The 14,029-nt window shown below is 36.3% G+C and overlaps 2 protein-coding genes across 2 annotated transcripts; one reads left to right on the plus strand and one right to left on the minus strand.

Annotated features, from left to right (window-relative positions):
• Positions 1-4,848: 4,848 nt before the first annotated feature.
• LOC104236709 (uncharacterized) lies at positions 4,849-7,318 on the minus strand. The gene is made up of 3 exons (XM_009790693.2): positions 7,216-7,318; positions 5,907-6,336; positions 4,849-5,204 (listed from the first exon to the last, which is right to left on the minus strand). The coding sequence occupies exon 2, from the start codon at positions 6,317-6,319 to the stop codon at positions 5,933-5,935; it is 387 nt and encodes a 128-aa protein (XP_009788995.1). The 5' UTR covers positions 6,320-6,336; positions 7,216-7,318; the 3' UTR covers positions 4,849-5,204; positions 5,907-5,932.
• A 796-nt stretch (positions 7,319-8,114) lies between these two features.
• LOC104236710 (ABC transporter F family member 1) lies at positions 8,115-12,623 on the plus strand. The gene is made up of 6 exons (XM_009790695.2): positions 8,115-8,416; positions 8,514-8,744; positions 10,324-10,397; positions 10,471-10,681; positions 10,764-10,998; positions 11,146-12,623. The coding sequence occupies exons 2-6, from the start codon at positions 8,514-8,516 to the stop codon at positions 12,201-12,203; spliced, it is 1,809 nt and encodes a 602-aa protein (XP_009788997.1). The 5' UTR covers positions 8,115-8,416; the 3' UTR covers positions 12,204-12,623.
• The last annotated feature ends 1,406 nt before the right edge of the window (positions 12,624-14,029 follow it).

Here is a 14,029-nt window from a genome sequence, read left to right on the forward strand (position 1 = left end):
CAGTCTTTATTTTATAACACGTTATCAACACGAGACTCTGCCATTTTGAGCACTTACTTCGAATTTAATTTCTATTTAAGTGTTCATCTCCGATGTAAGGCGATGCTCTTACGTCCGTGGTTAGATCTTGTTCATTCCGAGCATCATAAGGAAGATTATATTCTTGAGGTGGTGAGCATTTCTTCTTAGCGGTAGAGATGTGGACATCACTTATGTCTGGAGTGGCCAAATTTGTATAAAGTAATTTGAGCCTTTTGCTTATATTTGATTTAATATCATTATCATCGCTTGCTTAGTTATATGCTACGTATACCGTACCTATTCTGGTATTCGTTTTCATCCTTATTATTATACAAAGTGGATAAGATTGTTAGATCCACTTAAACTTCAGCAGAGTTTGCAAGAAATATACAACTAACGAAAGGGGTTATGTTTCATATATCTCATTGTAATAAATTTTGTTAACCACCAGAAGTGGTATATGCCTATGACCATCAGAAGTGATAATTTAGGCTTTCTATGGTTACATTTGAAGATAAGCTACAGAAATATTCTCTATATTACATGCACGTCTTGATTTGCTCCTAAAGTAGTAAATATTTTAAAAGAGGTTGAAGCATCACAATTTGATGTGATTAATGCGCGTTCAGATAATTATGTTCGATTTCGTGAAGGATGAGAATTTTTTATAAATATTAATCCATTCCCTGAAGTGAATGTGATAATATTAATAAAGCCGTAAATATGAGCGCGCTATTGATGTAAATATATTACGATTTACCTCCAAAAGAAGCAATATGATTGAGAGAATATATACTCAATTTTTCGTATTTTAAATTTGCTTCTGAAGAAGTAGCACAATTGAAATTTCCTCCTGACATAGGAAAATATTATGAAGAAGAATTTTCTTGTGCTTAAACAATTGTTTTATATTGTTCATTTGGTTATGATTTTCTCTCATGATACCAGAAATGTCTGAGCAATATTTGATAGTACAAAATGTATCAAAAACTCTTGAAGAGCTAACTATTTATCTAGAAGATACATGACACCAATAGTGTCCGAATAATATTAGATTGTGGATAATAAATGAAGGCTCTCGAAGAGCTTATATACAAATATATCATTCATATTATATAATTATGGTCAAAACATATGTTGTAGTAAACCCGAAGTTTACTAATATAAATGGCTATCATATTTAGACTATAAATGATTGGAAGATTGAAAATTTTCATGTTTCCACAATCATAGGGGGTAAAATAATATGTATGTGAGAAGTTACCTGCCTTATTTTTCAATTTGTAATACATCATGTATCACAGTAAATCAGAAGTTTACTAATGCAAAAGCAACTACAGTAAATCAGAAATTTACTGATACAAACTTAGTCACAGTAAACTAGAAGTTTACTAATGCAAAAGTTTATGCCATAATAAACCAGAAGTTTGCTAAGAGATAGCACATGCCATGATAAACTTGAAGTTTTCATTGCCATTTTAAAATAAGCTATTTGAGAATTTAGATAAGCGTATAACGAAGAACTAGAAGATTATTCAAGAATTCTCCTGTGTTTCTTGTTCTCATAATAACTTGATTATACCAGCTAAAGTTGGGACTAAGCCCCTGATTCTGAATTATATAAAAGGTGAATATGAGCCCATTCACCTATCACGTGAACCACTTGTAGATGCATATATGAGATGGTTACATGTGTGTTTATTTTCAACCTGCAGTTTGACATTTGAAATTGCTTTTCTCAATTAAGAGCATAATTTTCAGATTATGAAATCAAGACAGTTCATCTTAATGATGTTGGTTTAAATCCAAGCTGGTTTAGCATTGAATACCTCCTATTAATGGCTAAACCATTACTTATGAGAACAAAGCTTCATGTGTTGGTCTAAGATTTTCTAAGTTGCATATAGCAGCACTTGTATGCATCAAACCAACAATATATGATAAGTCCCTCCCTTACAATTGGTTAAGGAGGATCGGAAACCAAACATTTTTACTATCTTTTGATGTGTGGTATATGATTAATTTCTCTACCACAATACACAAAGATATGTTTTCCAAAGAAGATTGGGGATATATGTTAGTTTTTCTAACATTTGTAGAATGGAATAAACAACTGAAAAATATGCTATATGAATCGAATTATCATTAATATGATCCTCATTTAGAAGATAATTCAAGTCAAATGCCAGAAGCATTTGCTGATCTAAAACTAAATATTATATTTCAGCTGCAAATGCTCCTATTAAAATTAAGGTCCCTAAAAGGATAGAGTTTACTATACGCATGAAGCGTGGTAGACCAATCGGTTCCAAAGATAACAATCCTTGAAAAATGATAGGATCTAATGATCAAAATGATCATAATAAGGAGGAAATGAGCTCTAGAAGAGCCCACGACATAACATTTCATGAAACTCCAGAAAAGGTTTAGGTACCTGAAAATAAAAAAATGATGAGATCTCAACAAGTTATGTCGCTTACGAACCGATACGAAATGATCATCGACAATACATTTGATATAATATAGTGTACAATATTGTAAAAGATTGTGAGGGTCGGACTAGCAGTCCAGACACTTGAAGATGTCATGCCATTTAGATACAAGTCATAACATATATGACTCATTTGATTAAATCTTTATGAAGAGCCCCGAAGGATTTAAAATGCCTGAAGCATATAGTTCAAAGTCTCGAGAAATGTACTCGATTAGATTACAAAAGTCTTTATACGGTTTAAAGTAGCCTGGGTGCATGTGGTATAATCACCTTAGTAATATTTGCTGAAAGAGGGTTACATAAATGAAGTTATTTTTCCATATATTTTTATAAAGGTAAATGACATTAGAATTTGTTATATTTGTTGTTTATGTTGATGACATAAATCTTGTTGGAACTCAGAAAAGCTCCAAAAGACAATTGGATATCTTAAAAAAGGATTTGAGATGAAAGATCTTGGAAAGACAAAAGTTTGTCTTGGTATGCAAATTGAGCATTTAGCAGACAAACACTTTATCCATCAATCTGCCTATATAGAAAGTGTCTTTAAACGCTTTTACATAGACAAAGCGCACCCATTAAGTACACCAATGTGAAGTGAATAAGGACTCGTTCCGACCTCCAAAAGAGGATGAGGAACTCCTTGGTTATGAAACACCCTATTTCAGTGCAATTGATGCACCTATGTATCTTGCTAATGCTACAGGGCCTGACATAGAATTTTCTGTTAATTTACTAGTAAGATATAGCTCTTCTCCTACACGGAGACATTGGAATGAGATTAAGCATATATTGCGATATTTAAAAGGAACTGTTAATATGAGTTTGTTTTATGCTAACAAAGGTAGTGCAGATCTTGTTGGTTATGCAGATGCAGGTTATTTATTTGATCCCCATAAAGCTCGAACTCAAATCGGGTACGTGTTTACATGTGGAGTTACTATCATATCATGACACTCCACGAAGCAATCTATTATTGCTACTTCTTCAAATCATGCTAAGATAATAGCTATTCATGAAGCAAGTAGGAAATGCCTATGGTTGAGATCAATGATTCATTTCATTCGAGAAAAATGTGGTTTTGAATGTGATAAAAGATCCACAATTTTCTACAAAGACAATGCTGCATGCATAGCCAATTGAAGGGAGGATTTATAAAAGGAGATAGAACGAAGCACATTTCACCAAAATTATTCTACACACATGATCTTCAGAAAAATTATGACATTGATGTGCAACAAATCCATTTAAGTGATAATCCGACAGATTTGTGCACTAAATCCTTGCCAACTTCAACTTTTGAGAAGATGATATACAAGATTGGAATGCAGAGACTCAAATATTTGAAACAATATTTTCATCAGGGGGAGGGAAATACGCGCTGTACTCTTTTTCCCTTATTAAGGTTTTTCCCATGGGATTTTTCTTGTAAGGTTTTTAGCTAGGATTTTTTCCCTTCGCCTGAATTTTTTCCACTTGATTTTTCCTAATAAGGTTTTAACGAGGTACATTATCTTTTAATGAACATCCAAGGAGGAGTGTTATGAAACTATTATATTGTGGATGTTCATTTATTACTCCGTTATAGATAATCTTCCTGAAGAAGATTATCCGTTTAGTACTCTGTTGAAATTTATCTACAAGCAGCTGATGCATGCAGATTGCAAGCAACTCAATGAAATGATTTGCAACAGCTTCTTATTAAGCAGGCAGGTTGCAAGTAGCTCATGTAGACAGCTTACAAGCAACTCAAGAAAAGCCTCGCAACTGCTTTTTGAAAAGCCTTGTAGCTACTTCCTTTCTTCTATAAATAGATGAATTTTCAGTTCATTATGTAGATCAGTTTAAAGTTGAATAATATATTAATCTCTCTCTATGCTTGTCTTCGATTATTTACTTTACGGTCTTTATTTTATAACAATGTGGAGAAATAACCAACCTTTCTCATTTTACTTCACCAACTCTTTTATTTTTATTCTTTTAATCAAAAGAGAGAAACCACCCTTATTTTTCCAATTTTACTTCCATTCTTCCAAACATAGTTATTCTCTTCTGAGAGCCCTTTACCAGTATCATAGCTGGGAGAATGAAAGTATTAGTGGGAAGATCTTTTGTTCTATCTGCCTTAGGTGAGGCTATGAAAAAAAGTCTAGTTCATCCGTGGGTACAAGGTCCAACGGAGGGATAGATTATGAGCCAATCTCCTAGCCTAATTTTCCTTTTGTTTCGGGTGGTTCAAACTAATGTTTAGGACTCATTTCAAATTCTTGGCACATTAGCCAGAATCATGCATAAGCTCTTGACAATGAGGGTAACAACTAAAACACCAACTATGCAAAATAAGGCCACCTATTGTCCCAATAATGATTTAATGTACAAATTTACAACACAAATTCTAACACTGGATACAACAATTTCTTTGAGTTAAGCTAACTTAAAGACAGAACTTTAGATAGACGCTGAACAAACTGGTAAAAACAGTAGCGAGATAAAGAGAGAGATGACATATCCGGTTTTTGTGTCCATTTTTCCCCAACTTAAGCCCGGAAGAACATGAAAATTTTGCCTTAAACCTGTTTCCAGCTAACCATTTCGAGCACCTGTTAGTCTTATTCTGTCCCTTCTCGTCATCTCTATAACCAGGCACATCACTCCCATCTTCTTCAACTCTTGCTATTGAGATAATAGCCTGCGAAAGAGCAAAGCAAAGGAACCGAGTGAAAGTTTTGTAATATATGAAGTACAGACCACGGAAAGAGAATCAAACTGTTTTTCTAAGTATGCAAAATACACATTAGGCTATCTAATTCACCACAAATCGTCCTTGATGAGGAGTATTTCTTAAATTGCCTCTTTAAATTAAAGAAGCCATGCCTCCAACACTACCACAATAACTACTACTACTACAACAACAACATACCCAGTGAAATCCCACAAGTGACGTCTGGGAAGGGTAGTGTGTACGCAGAACTTATCCCTACCTTGTGAGGGTAGAGAGGATGTTTCCGATAGACCCTCGGCAAAAGAAAACATGCAAAAGGAAGCAGTAACACAAGCAATAGCAACAACATGCAAGATGATAAGATAGCCAAAGATGAGAGAAACAACAATTAGAAAACTGTAATATGATTACACTCCGGCTTGTAACTTTTAATGAGTCAATTGGATCAAGATGATGTAAAGGGAGTGCTTTGACAAAAGATACAAAAATGATTGAGAATGAAGCTAGCACAAAATTCTCCTCCATTCTGGAAAAGAACATCATCTGTTATACAAAATATATGGAAACTGCAAACTGTGCTGTAAAAGAGTACCATGTTAACTTTAGAGTCAGCTACATATTTAGTATAAAATTTTCTACTGACATGAGATAATATTCAACTTTTTATACCTTAAGAATGTGCAAGAGGGGATCGTTTAGTGGTAGCTGGGGTGAGAACTATCATTTTCATTGTCATCCAAAATAAGTTTTACTCCATTGTTCTTAAGACCGTTAACTATAGCCCAAACTTTTGTCTGATTCTTGAAACCTTTCTTCTCAACCTCCTTATTTACATTGACATGGATCCCGTTTCCTTGTCCCCGATCAAGACCCTCCACTTTGAGACGCATTGCCAACACTTCTCCTACAACTGCTGCAGCCTTTGCATTGCAAGTTCTACCGCACTCCAGTGACTGTTTCATTGAATGTTCTACTGTTGATGCTGTTGCTACTATTCGTCCGTTGTTTCTGTCTACCACATTTGCAGTGATGTACTTCAATGATATGAACAATCTCAACACATACCTCTTCAGCAACGTCATATTTTCAAAAATCGGATCTGTTAAAAAGGAAGTTGTATTGTTAAGAGCATAAATAAAAATAAGCATCTCTAGCAAAGAGGTAATAGACCCTTTTTTCCTTCCAATGAAACATAAAAGGAGTTAAATTTTTTCCTCTTTATATGGCGATTGCGGGTAATGGAACAAACAACAACAACATACCCAGCGTATTCCCACAAGTGGGGTTCGGGGAGGGTGTACACAAACCTTACCCCTACCTTGTGTAGGTAGAGAGGTGGTTTCCATTAGACCTTCCTCTTGCAGGTAATGGAACAAAACTGCATAAACTCTAGGCACAAGAAAGTAATAGAAATTTTACAAAAAAAATCAGAATACTCAAAAAGTTTTCATCACAGTAAAATATGAGCAACATAGTTAACATATTTTAATTCCCACATTGTTAATGTAATTAGGAAGATAAAAGTAAGTTTTCGTTGCAATAACTAATCATTCCCCTAATGCTAGTTCCCTCTCCAAATATCTGAAATTTTCCACATAACACAAAATTGATAGAGCATAGAAACAATTACCTTACAATCACCACCAAACAGTAGTTAAAAAAATATCACAGTATCTAAATCACCAAAAAAAAAGTAAAAAAGGAAAATCAAACTTCTTAAGAGTTTTGCACTCTGAGAAAATTATATGTCTTTGCTACGAGTTAAGCAGGCCCCAACTTGGAACTCATTATCAAAAAGAGCAAAAATTTATTTCATCTCTTTATTAGTTCTCAAATGGGTATAAGAAATTAAAAGATTAGAACTACTTTTCCATTGAAATCGTTTCATTAAACCCAAGTTTGATTTTTTTTTTGGTGTGAATCAATTGCATTTAAGGCCAAGGAAGAAAAGAAAACAAAGAAAAGGAGAGAGATTTACCATGAAGAATTGATTCCAAGCTCGAGAAGTAGTTTTTGAGAATGGCAGCTGCTGTAGTTTTAAGACTCGAGAACTTATTTTGCTGAGGGTTGCAGAAAAATGACTTGGCAGCTGAGGAAGATGAGTCCTCACTATGGGCTCGTGGGCTCCATTTTGTTTAAAGCCCATATCCACTAGCCTCTCTAAGACTTCGGCCCAAAATCCACTCCCCTTTGTACCATTGTAATTCCACAAGTAATGTTCAGGGAGATAATATGTACGGATATTTTACTCCTATTTTGTGCAGGTAATAAAATTATTTCTGGTAGACTCTCATCTCACGACAAGCATAAACACAACAGATAATTAAATGAAATACAGTAGTAAATAAATCAAGGAAAAAGAAATAATAACAACAACAACAAAATAATAGCATCGAAACAGAAGCAACATCAGGTAATAATAGATATTTAAAGATAAGAAATAATAAAACTAAAATTATAGGTATGGAAAGAAAAAACCCGTTCGATTAAGTACTGACATTTAACTAACTTCTTTTTCCTTTTTGTTCGTTTGCGTAATTTAAATGGAATAAAAAAAAGAATATTTAGATGGGCAGCAGTGAGCCAGTGCCATGAGAAACTGAGATTTCTTAAGCATATTTGAATCCAAGATGTTATGTTCAGTGGCATGTAAGACATATTTAAGTTTTTATCAGCATAATTAATTTGTTCATATGACTTGTATGATTATAAAAAAATACAAATTCTTTGACACCCTACCATTCATTTTCTATAATTTTAGAGTGGCATATGGGCCAATAGGCCAACTTTAATACTCATTTTCTTCAGGTACAAAAACCTAACAAAGTGAAATTAGGCCAACCCAAACCCAAAAACCGACAAATCCAAAGCAAATATATTTCACTTTAACCTAAAGCAAGCAACTTCCCAAGGTGAAAGGATCACCGTTCAGATTATCCTTGGACCTCCATTAACCGTCAACGTGCACCCTTTCTTTCCCACACGCCTCGTATAAATGTATCACTCCCACTTTCCCTTAAGACCCTCTCTAAAAACCCTCATTCTCGGGTTCCTCTTTCTCCTCAGCAGCTGCAGTCCGAGGAAAAATAGAATAACCAAAAGAAACTACATCTGATACTTTTTCCCACTCCTTACGCTATCCTTAATCTCCCCCAACCTTAGATCTTCAATTTCACAAGGTATTATTTGCTTTCCTGATTTAATTTCAGTTTAAATCTATTTTTATTTTATTGTTGATCTTTTTCTGATTCGAAATTGCTTTTTTTTTTTTTATAGATGGTGTCGGATGCGGCGAAGAAGAGAGATGCACAAAAGAAGGCGGCGGCAGCTGCTAGGAGAGGAGGAAAAGGTGCAGCCGCGTCATCCAAGACGGTGGCGACGGCGTCCAAAGCGGCACCGGAGACCAACGGGGTTGATAATTTGACGAACGGAGTGGGGGATCTTCACATATCTGATCGAAATTGCACTGGTGTTTTGTGTTCGCATCCCCTTTCAAGGGATATTCGGGTTAGTTTCGTGTTTTAGATCTGATTTTTGTACTTTCTGATTTCTCAAGTATCTGTTGGTTTTCGATTCGTTATTGTCTTTAATGTTGTTTATAATAGGAAATTGTAATTGCATGTTCGGCTTTGTAACATAAAAAAATTGTTAGATTATGTAGTTGTGTCGAAGGCAGAACCAGGATTTTAACTTTGTGGAACTTAAAAAAAAGTTCTGCATTTTAGAACGACTTGAGCTATAATACTGCGTTCCTAATTTATTATTTGTACATATTTAAACACAAATACATAGTAGCTACTGGGTTTAGTCGAACCCGTATCTGGGCTTGTAGCTCTGCCCTTGGTCGAAGGACCTACAATTTCTCGGAATTCATGCATACATAGCAAAAGATAGGGTACAACATAAGAAAAAGATCTATATGGGCGATACCTATTAGTTGAGAACATGCTTTAGACTTGTTAGCACTTTTACTATAGGTCCTATGCGTCCTAGGGACTCGGTTTTGTCTAATATTTTTTAGTTGTATGCTTTAGACTTGTTAGCACTTTTACTATAGGTCCTATGCGTCCTAGGGACTAGGTTTCGTCTAATATTTTTTATTTGTATTTGCAAAATATTGACTTAAGATGAGTTTAAATGGTTTAATGTGGTCAGTGAGGATTCATATGTCCCCAACTTGTTTGAAATTGAGTTGTTGTTAGGTGTTGTAGTTCTTAGCTTGGTGGTTAGTGATAGAATATCTGCTAGGGCTTTTGGGTTCTTCTGGTTCACTATCTGGTTGCATATTGAAGTGTTGCGCAAAGTTTTAGATGAAGGAGTTGGTGTGAAATTCATCTCTCTCCTATTTTTAGAAGTGAATTGGATTATTTTGGTTTTCAGGCTATTTTTCATTTAATCTCCTTGTTAGGTTTATTGGGTTTGCACTAGAGCTATATATTTCTGAATGAAAGGAACCTTAGCTTTATTCCTCCCTCCCCTTGGTATGACTGGTAATATTAAAGTGATCAACATGGCTGTATCCCAAGAAGGAGACATCCAGATTTCTGGAAGCATATGATAATAAGTGTTGATCAAACCCAAAGTAGTTGGCGTAGGCAATATGATTCAATGGTAACAATTCTGCTCTATCTAGACCCATTTCATTCTATTCTGAACATATAGAACTATATGTTTTTACATTGAATTGTGTCAGCTTGCATATGCATAGGGGAAATAATGTACTATTATATTTTTTTCTTTTCAGAGTCCCAGATTCCATCATTATTTGAGTTGACAAAATTTTGTGATATTTATTAGGCCTTGGCTTGTTTTCCTCATTTTTTGGGCATCCTATGGTGACTTTCCATGGTGTTGTTGCGCTAAGCAATATTCCAACATTGTTTTATTCACCTTGGTGTAGAAGAACTAGTCTTAAACAGAAGTTGCATATTGCTGTCAAGGGGCATGCACATTTATAGTATGTACTTGTTATAAAGAGTAATTAGTCTATCACTGAGAAGATGCTGAAGATTATAATGTCTGCCTTTGGATTCTTCCTTTTATTTGGGGATATCATTGTTTTGTTTTGGTACTCTTTGTGTCATAGATACAATCTTTATCAGTCACCTTCCACGGACATGATCTCATTGTTGATTCTGAACTGGAGCTCAACTATGGAAGGTAAAACTTATTAATTTCTTTGTTTATTGTGTATCTTAATTGATGTTAAAGTTCTGACCTCTTATTTTTGCAGACGTTATGGGTTGCTGGGACTGAATGGCTGCGGGAAATCTACTCTTCTTACTGCTATAGGGCTTCGGGAACTTCCCATCCCAGAGCACATGGATATTTTTCATCTTTCACGGGAGATTGATGCCTCTGACATGTCTGCTCTTGAGGCCGTCATTAATTGTGATGAAGAGAGGTTGAAATTGGAGAAAGAAGCTGAAGCTTTGGCTGGACAGGTATAATGCTGTTAACATTAAATTAATGCTTCATGGTCTTGGTATTCTTTGGATAATATGGTTAGTTTCGTTTGTATTGTAGGATGATGGTGGTGGAGAGCAACTTGAACGAATCTACGAGCGTTTAGAAGCTATGGATGCAGCCACTGCTGAGAAACGTGCTGCTGAGATCTTGTTTGGTCTCGGATTTGATAAGAAAATGCAAGGAAAGAAAACATGTGATTTCTCCGGTGGCTGGAGAATGAGGATTTCTCTTGCGCGAGCCCTATTTATGAATCCAACAATTTTGTTGCTTGATGAACCAACAAACCATCTTGGTAAATCTTCGCTCTACATTTTCTAGTATAGTAGATCTATCCTCAACTGTTAGGGTTTTGCCCTTGCTAGATTTATATGAACAATGTGTAGTCCTATATGCCGGCTCTTTTAGAGTTGACATGTGTTATTCTTCTTCCTGAATGCAGACTTAGAGGCCTGTGTGTGGTTAGAAGAATCCTTGAAGAATTTCGAGCGCATTCTGGTTGTCATTTCACACTCCCAGGATTTTCTCAATGGTGTTTGTACCAATATCATCCACATGCAAAACAAGAAATTGAAGCTCTATACAGGAAACTACGACCAGTATGTTCAAACCCGGTCAGAGCTAGAAGAGAACCAGATGAAACAGTATAAGTGGGAGCAGGAGCAGATTGCTTCAATGAAGGAGTACATTGCTCGCTTTGGACACGGTTCAGCTAAGCTAGCCCGTCAAGCACAGAGTAAAGAAAAAACATTGGCTAAGATGGAGCGTGGTGGGCTTACAGAGAAGGTGGGGAGGGACAGTGTCTTGGTTTTCCGGTTTACTGATGTTGGCAAACTTCCTCCTCCTGTTTTACAGTTTTCGGAAGTCGCATTTGGCTACACACCTGAGAACCTCATCTACAAGAACCTTGATTTTGGTGTAGATCTTGATTCCAGGATAGCACTAGTGGGGCCTAATGGAGCTGGAAAGAGCACACTGCTTAAGCTGATGATAGGGGACTTATTCCCCACTGATGGCATGGTTAAGCGGCATAATCACCTTAAAATTGCGCAGTATCACCAGCACTTGGCTGAGAAGCTAGACATGGACATGTCTGCTCTTCAGTACATGATGAGAGAGTACCCTGGGAATGAGGAGGAGAAGATGAGGGCAGCAATTGGGAGGTTTGGCCTCACAGGTAAAGCTCAAGTAATGGCTATGAAGAACTTGTCAGATGGTCAACGTAGTAGGGTGATTTTTGCATGGTTGGCTTATAGGCAACCTCACATGCTGCTGTTGGATGAGCCAACCAACCATCTTGATATTGAGACAATTGACTCACTTGCAGAGGCATTGAATGAATGGGATGGTGGGATGGTTCTAGTGAGTCATGATTTTAGGCTCATAAACCAGGTTGCCCATGAGATATGGGTATGTGAAAATCAGGCTGTTACACGGTGGGAGGGTGATATCATGGACTTCAAGAAACACTTGAAAAAGAGGGCTGGATTGGGCGAGTGAATCCGATATTCTTTGTGTGTTATAGTAGAATGTGATGGTATTCATTATTTCCTCTTGGTCGTTGTTCAGTGCCAAGGGTAATGTGAAATATCATCAGGACCGTCAAGGAAGCTGACGGAGAGAAAGCAAAAGTTTCTTGATCACCAGTAAGACGTAGTAATGTTTAGCAAAGACCACGCCGAGAGCTGGTGCTAGAGAGAGGAAGTGATCGAACCTTGGTCACCATATGAATCTCTGGATATTTTTTTGGCTTAGTTCACTATTTGTATTGTCTACTTTACTGTCTTTACATACTCTTAGGTTTTGGAGAGGATTAATGACAGCGTATTTCTTATGTTAACATCATGTTTGTTATCTATTGCTATATTATTGTACTTCAAATTTTGAGATTTTGAAAGGTATTATGGATTTAATATTTCATTTTCAGGGCAGTATATTTGTTTGTTTTCTATATTGTTGGAATAATGCTAGCCTGCTGTGCGCTCAATTTGGCGAAAAAAAAAAAACGCGAGCACAGGATGATACCGCACTATTTGATTGGAATTCTAGTCGTTTATGCACTTTAAAAATAGATTACAAAAATAACCAGAAAAAGAATTGTGATATAGAGAAGGCTTGACGTTGCAGTTTAGTAGTTGCAATTTCGTTGTGTATCGAGTGTGTTCAAAACCACCTTACGTTCTTTTTCCTTCCTCTTACAACTATCACTTGCCCACCCTTCTCAAAAGAATTTATATTTATAAGAGAATAATAAAAGAGAGGGTTCTAGGTCTAATAAGGACATAATTTCATCATAAAACTTTGACTTTGCGAACTAGCGATTGGAAAATTGATTTGCCATTCAAGTTTTATAACTACACACCATTCTCGTAATACTATGCTTTATGGTGGTTTGGTACGGGATAATTAATTTCGGAATTAAATTTGAGATGAGTTTATTCCACATTTAATTGAGATAAAATTGATGTATAACTAATCTCGGTATTAGTTATACCGGGATTGTAGTGTTATTTTTGTCTCTATGGAAGGGTAGGATAATTATTCCTGGGATAATTAACGGGATTTTTACACAAATAGCATGTCATATTCACTGTTTACTTTTTCTCACCATATTCATAGTTTGTATATTCATTATACATAATTATACACATATAGAGAAAGCGTACGATAAGGTTCCTAGGAAGGTCTTATGGAGCTGCTTAGAGGATAAAGGGGTCCCGAGTAACTATATTAGGGTGATTAAAGACATGTATGATGGAGCTAAGACTCGGGTTAGGACAGTAGGAGGCGACTCTGAACACTTTCCAGTTATTACGGGGTTGCACCAAGGGTCTGCGCTCAGCCCATTCCTATTTGCCCTGGTGATGGATGCACTGACTCATCATATTCAAGGGGAGGTTCCATGGTGCATGCTATTTGCTGATGACATTATTCTAATTGACGAGACAAGAGGCGGCGTCAACGAGAGGCTAGAGATTTGGAGACATGCTCTTGAGTCTAAAGGTTTCAAGTTGAGTAGGACGAAGACGGAATACCTCGAGTGCAAATTTGGAGTTGAGCCGACGGAAGCGGGAGTTGAAGTGAGGCTTGACTCTCAAGTCATTCCCAAGAGAGGTAGTTTCAAGTACCTTGGATCGGTTATTCAGGGGATCGGGGAGATTGACGAGGATGTCACACACCGTATAGGGGTGGGGTGGATGAAGTGGAGGTTAGCGTCGGGAGTCTTGTGTGACAAGAAAGTGCCACCGTTACTAAAAGGTAAGTTTTATAGAGCAGTGGTTAGGCCTGCCATGTTGTATGGAACTGAATGTTGGCCGGTAAAGAAC

Source organism: Nicotiana sylvestris, chromosome 11 (assembly GCF_000393655.2).
Source record: "Nicotiana sylvestris chromosome 11, ASM39365v2, whole genome shotgun sequence".
In the NCBI taxonomy this organism is placed as follows: Eukaryota; Viridiplantae; Streptophyta; class Magnoliopsida; order Solanales; family Solanaceae; genus Nicotiana; species Nicotiana sylvestris.

What these genes read in the sequence shown, in the direction of transcription:
- LOC104236709 (XM_009790693.2), bottom strand. Translation starts at nt 6,319, where the DNA reads ATGACGTTGCTGAAGAGGTATGTGTTGAGATTGTTCATATCATTGAAG.
- LOC104236710 (XM_009790695.2), top strand. Translation starts at nt 8,514, where the DNA reads ATGGTGTCGGATGCGGCGAAGAAGAGAGATGCACAAAAGAAGGCGGCG. An exon ending in CCCTTTCAAGGGATATTCGG is followed by an intron (nt 8,745 to 10,323) that starts GTTAGTTTCGTG and finishes TTTGTGTCATAG; the next exon opens with ATACAATCTTTATCAGTCAC. An exon ending in TGAACCAACAAACCATCTTG is followed by an intron (nt 10,999 to 11,145) that starts GTAAATCTTCGC and finishes TCCTGAATGCAG; the next exon opens with ACTTAGAGGCCTGTGTGTGG.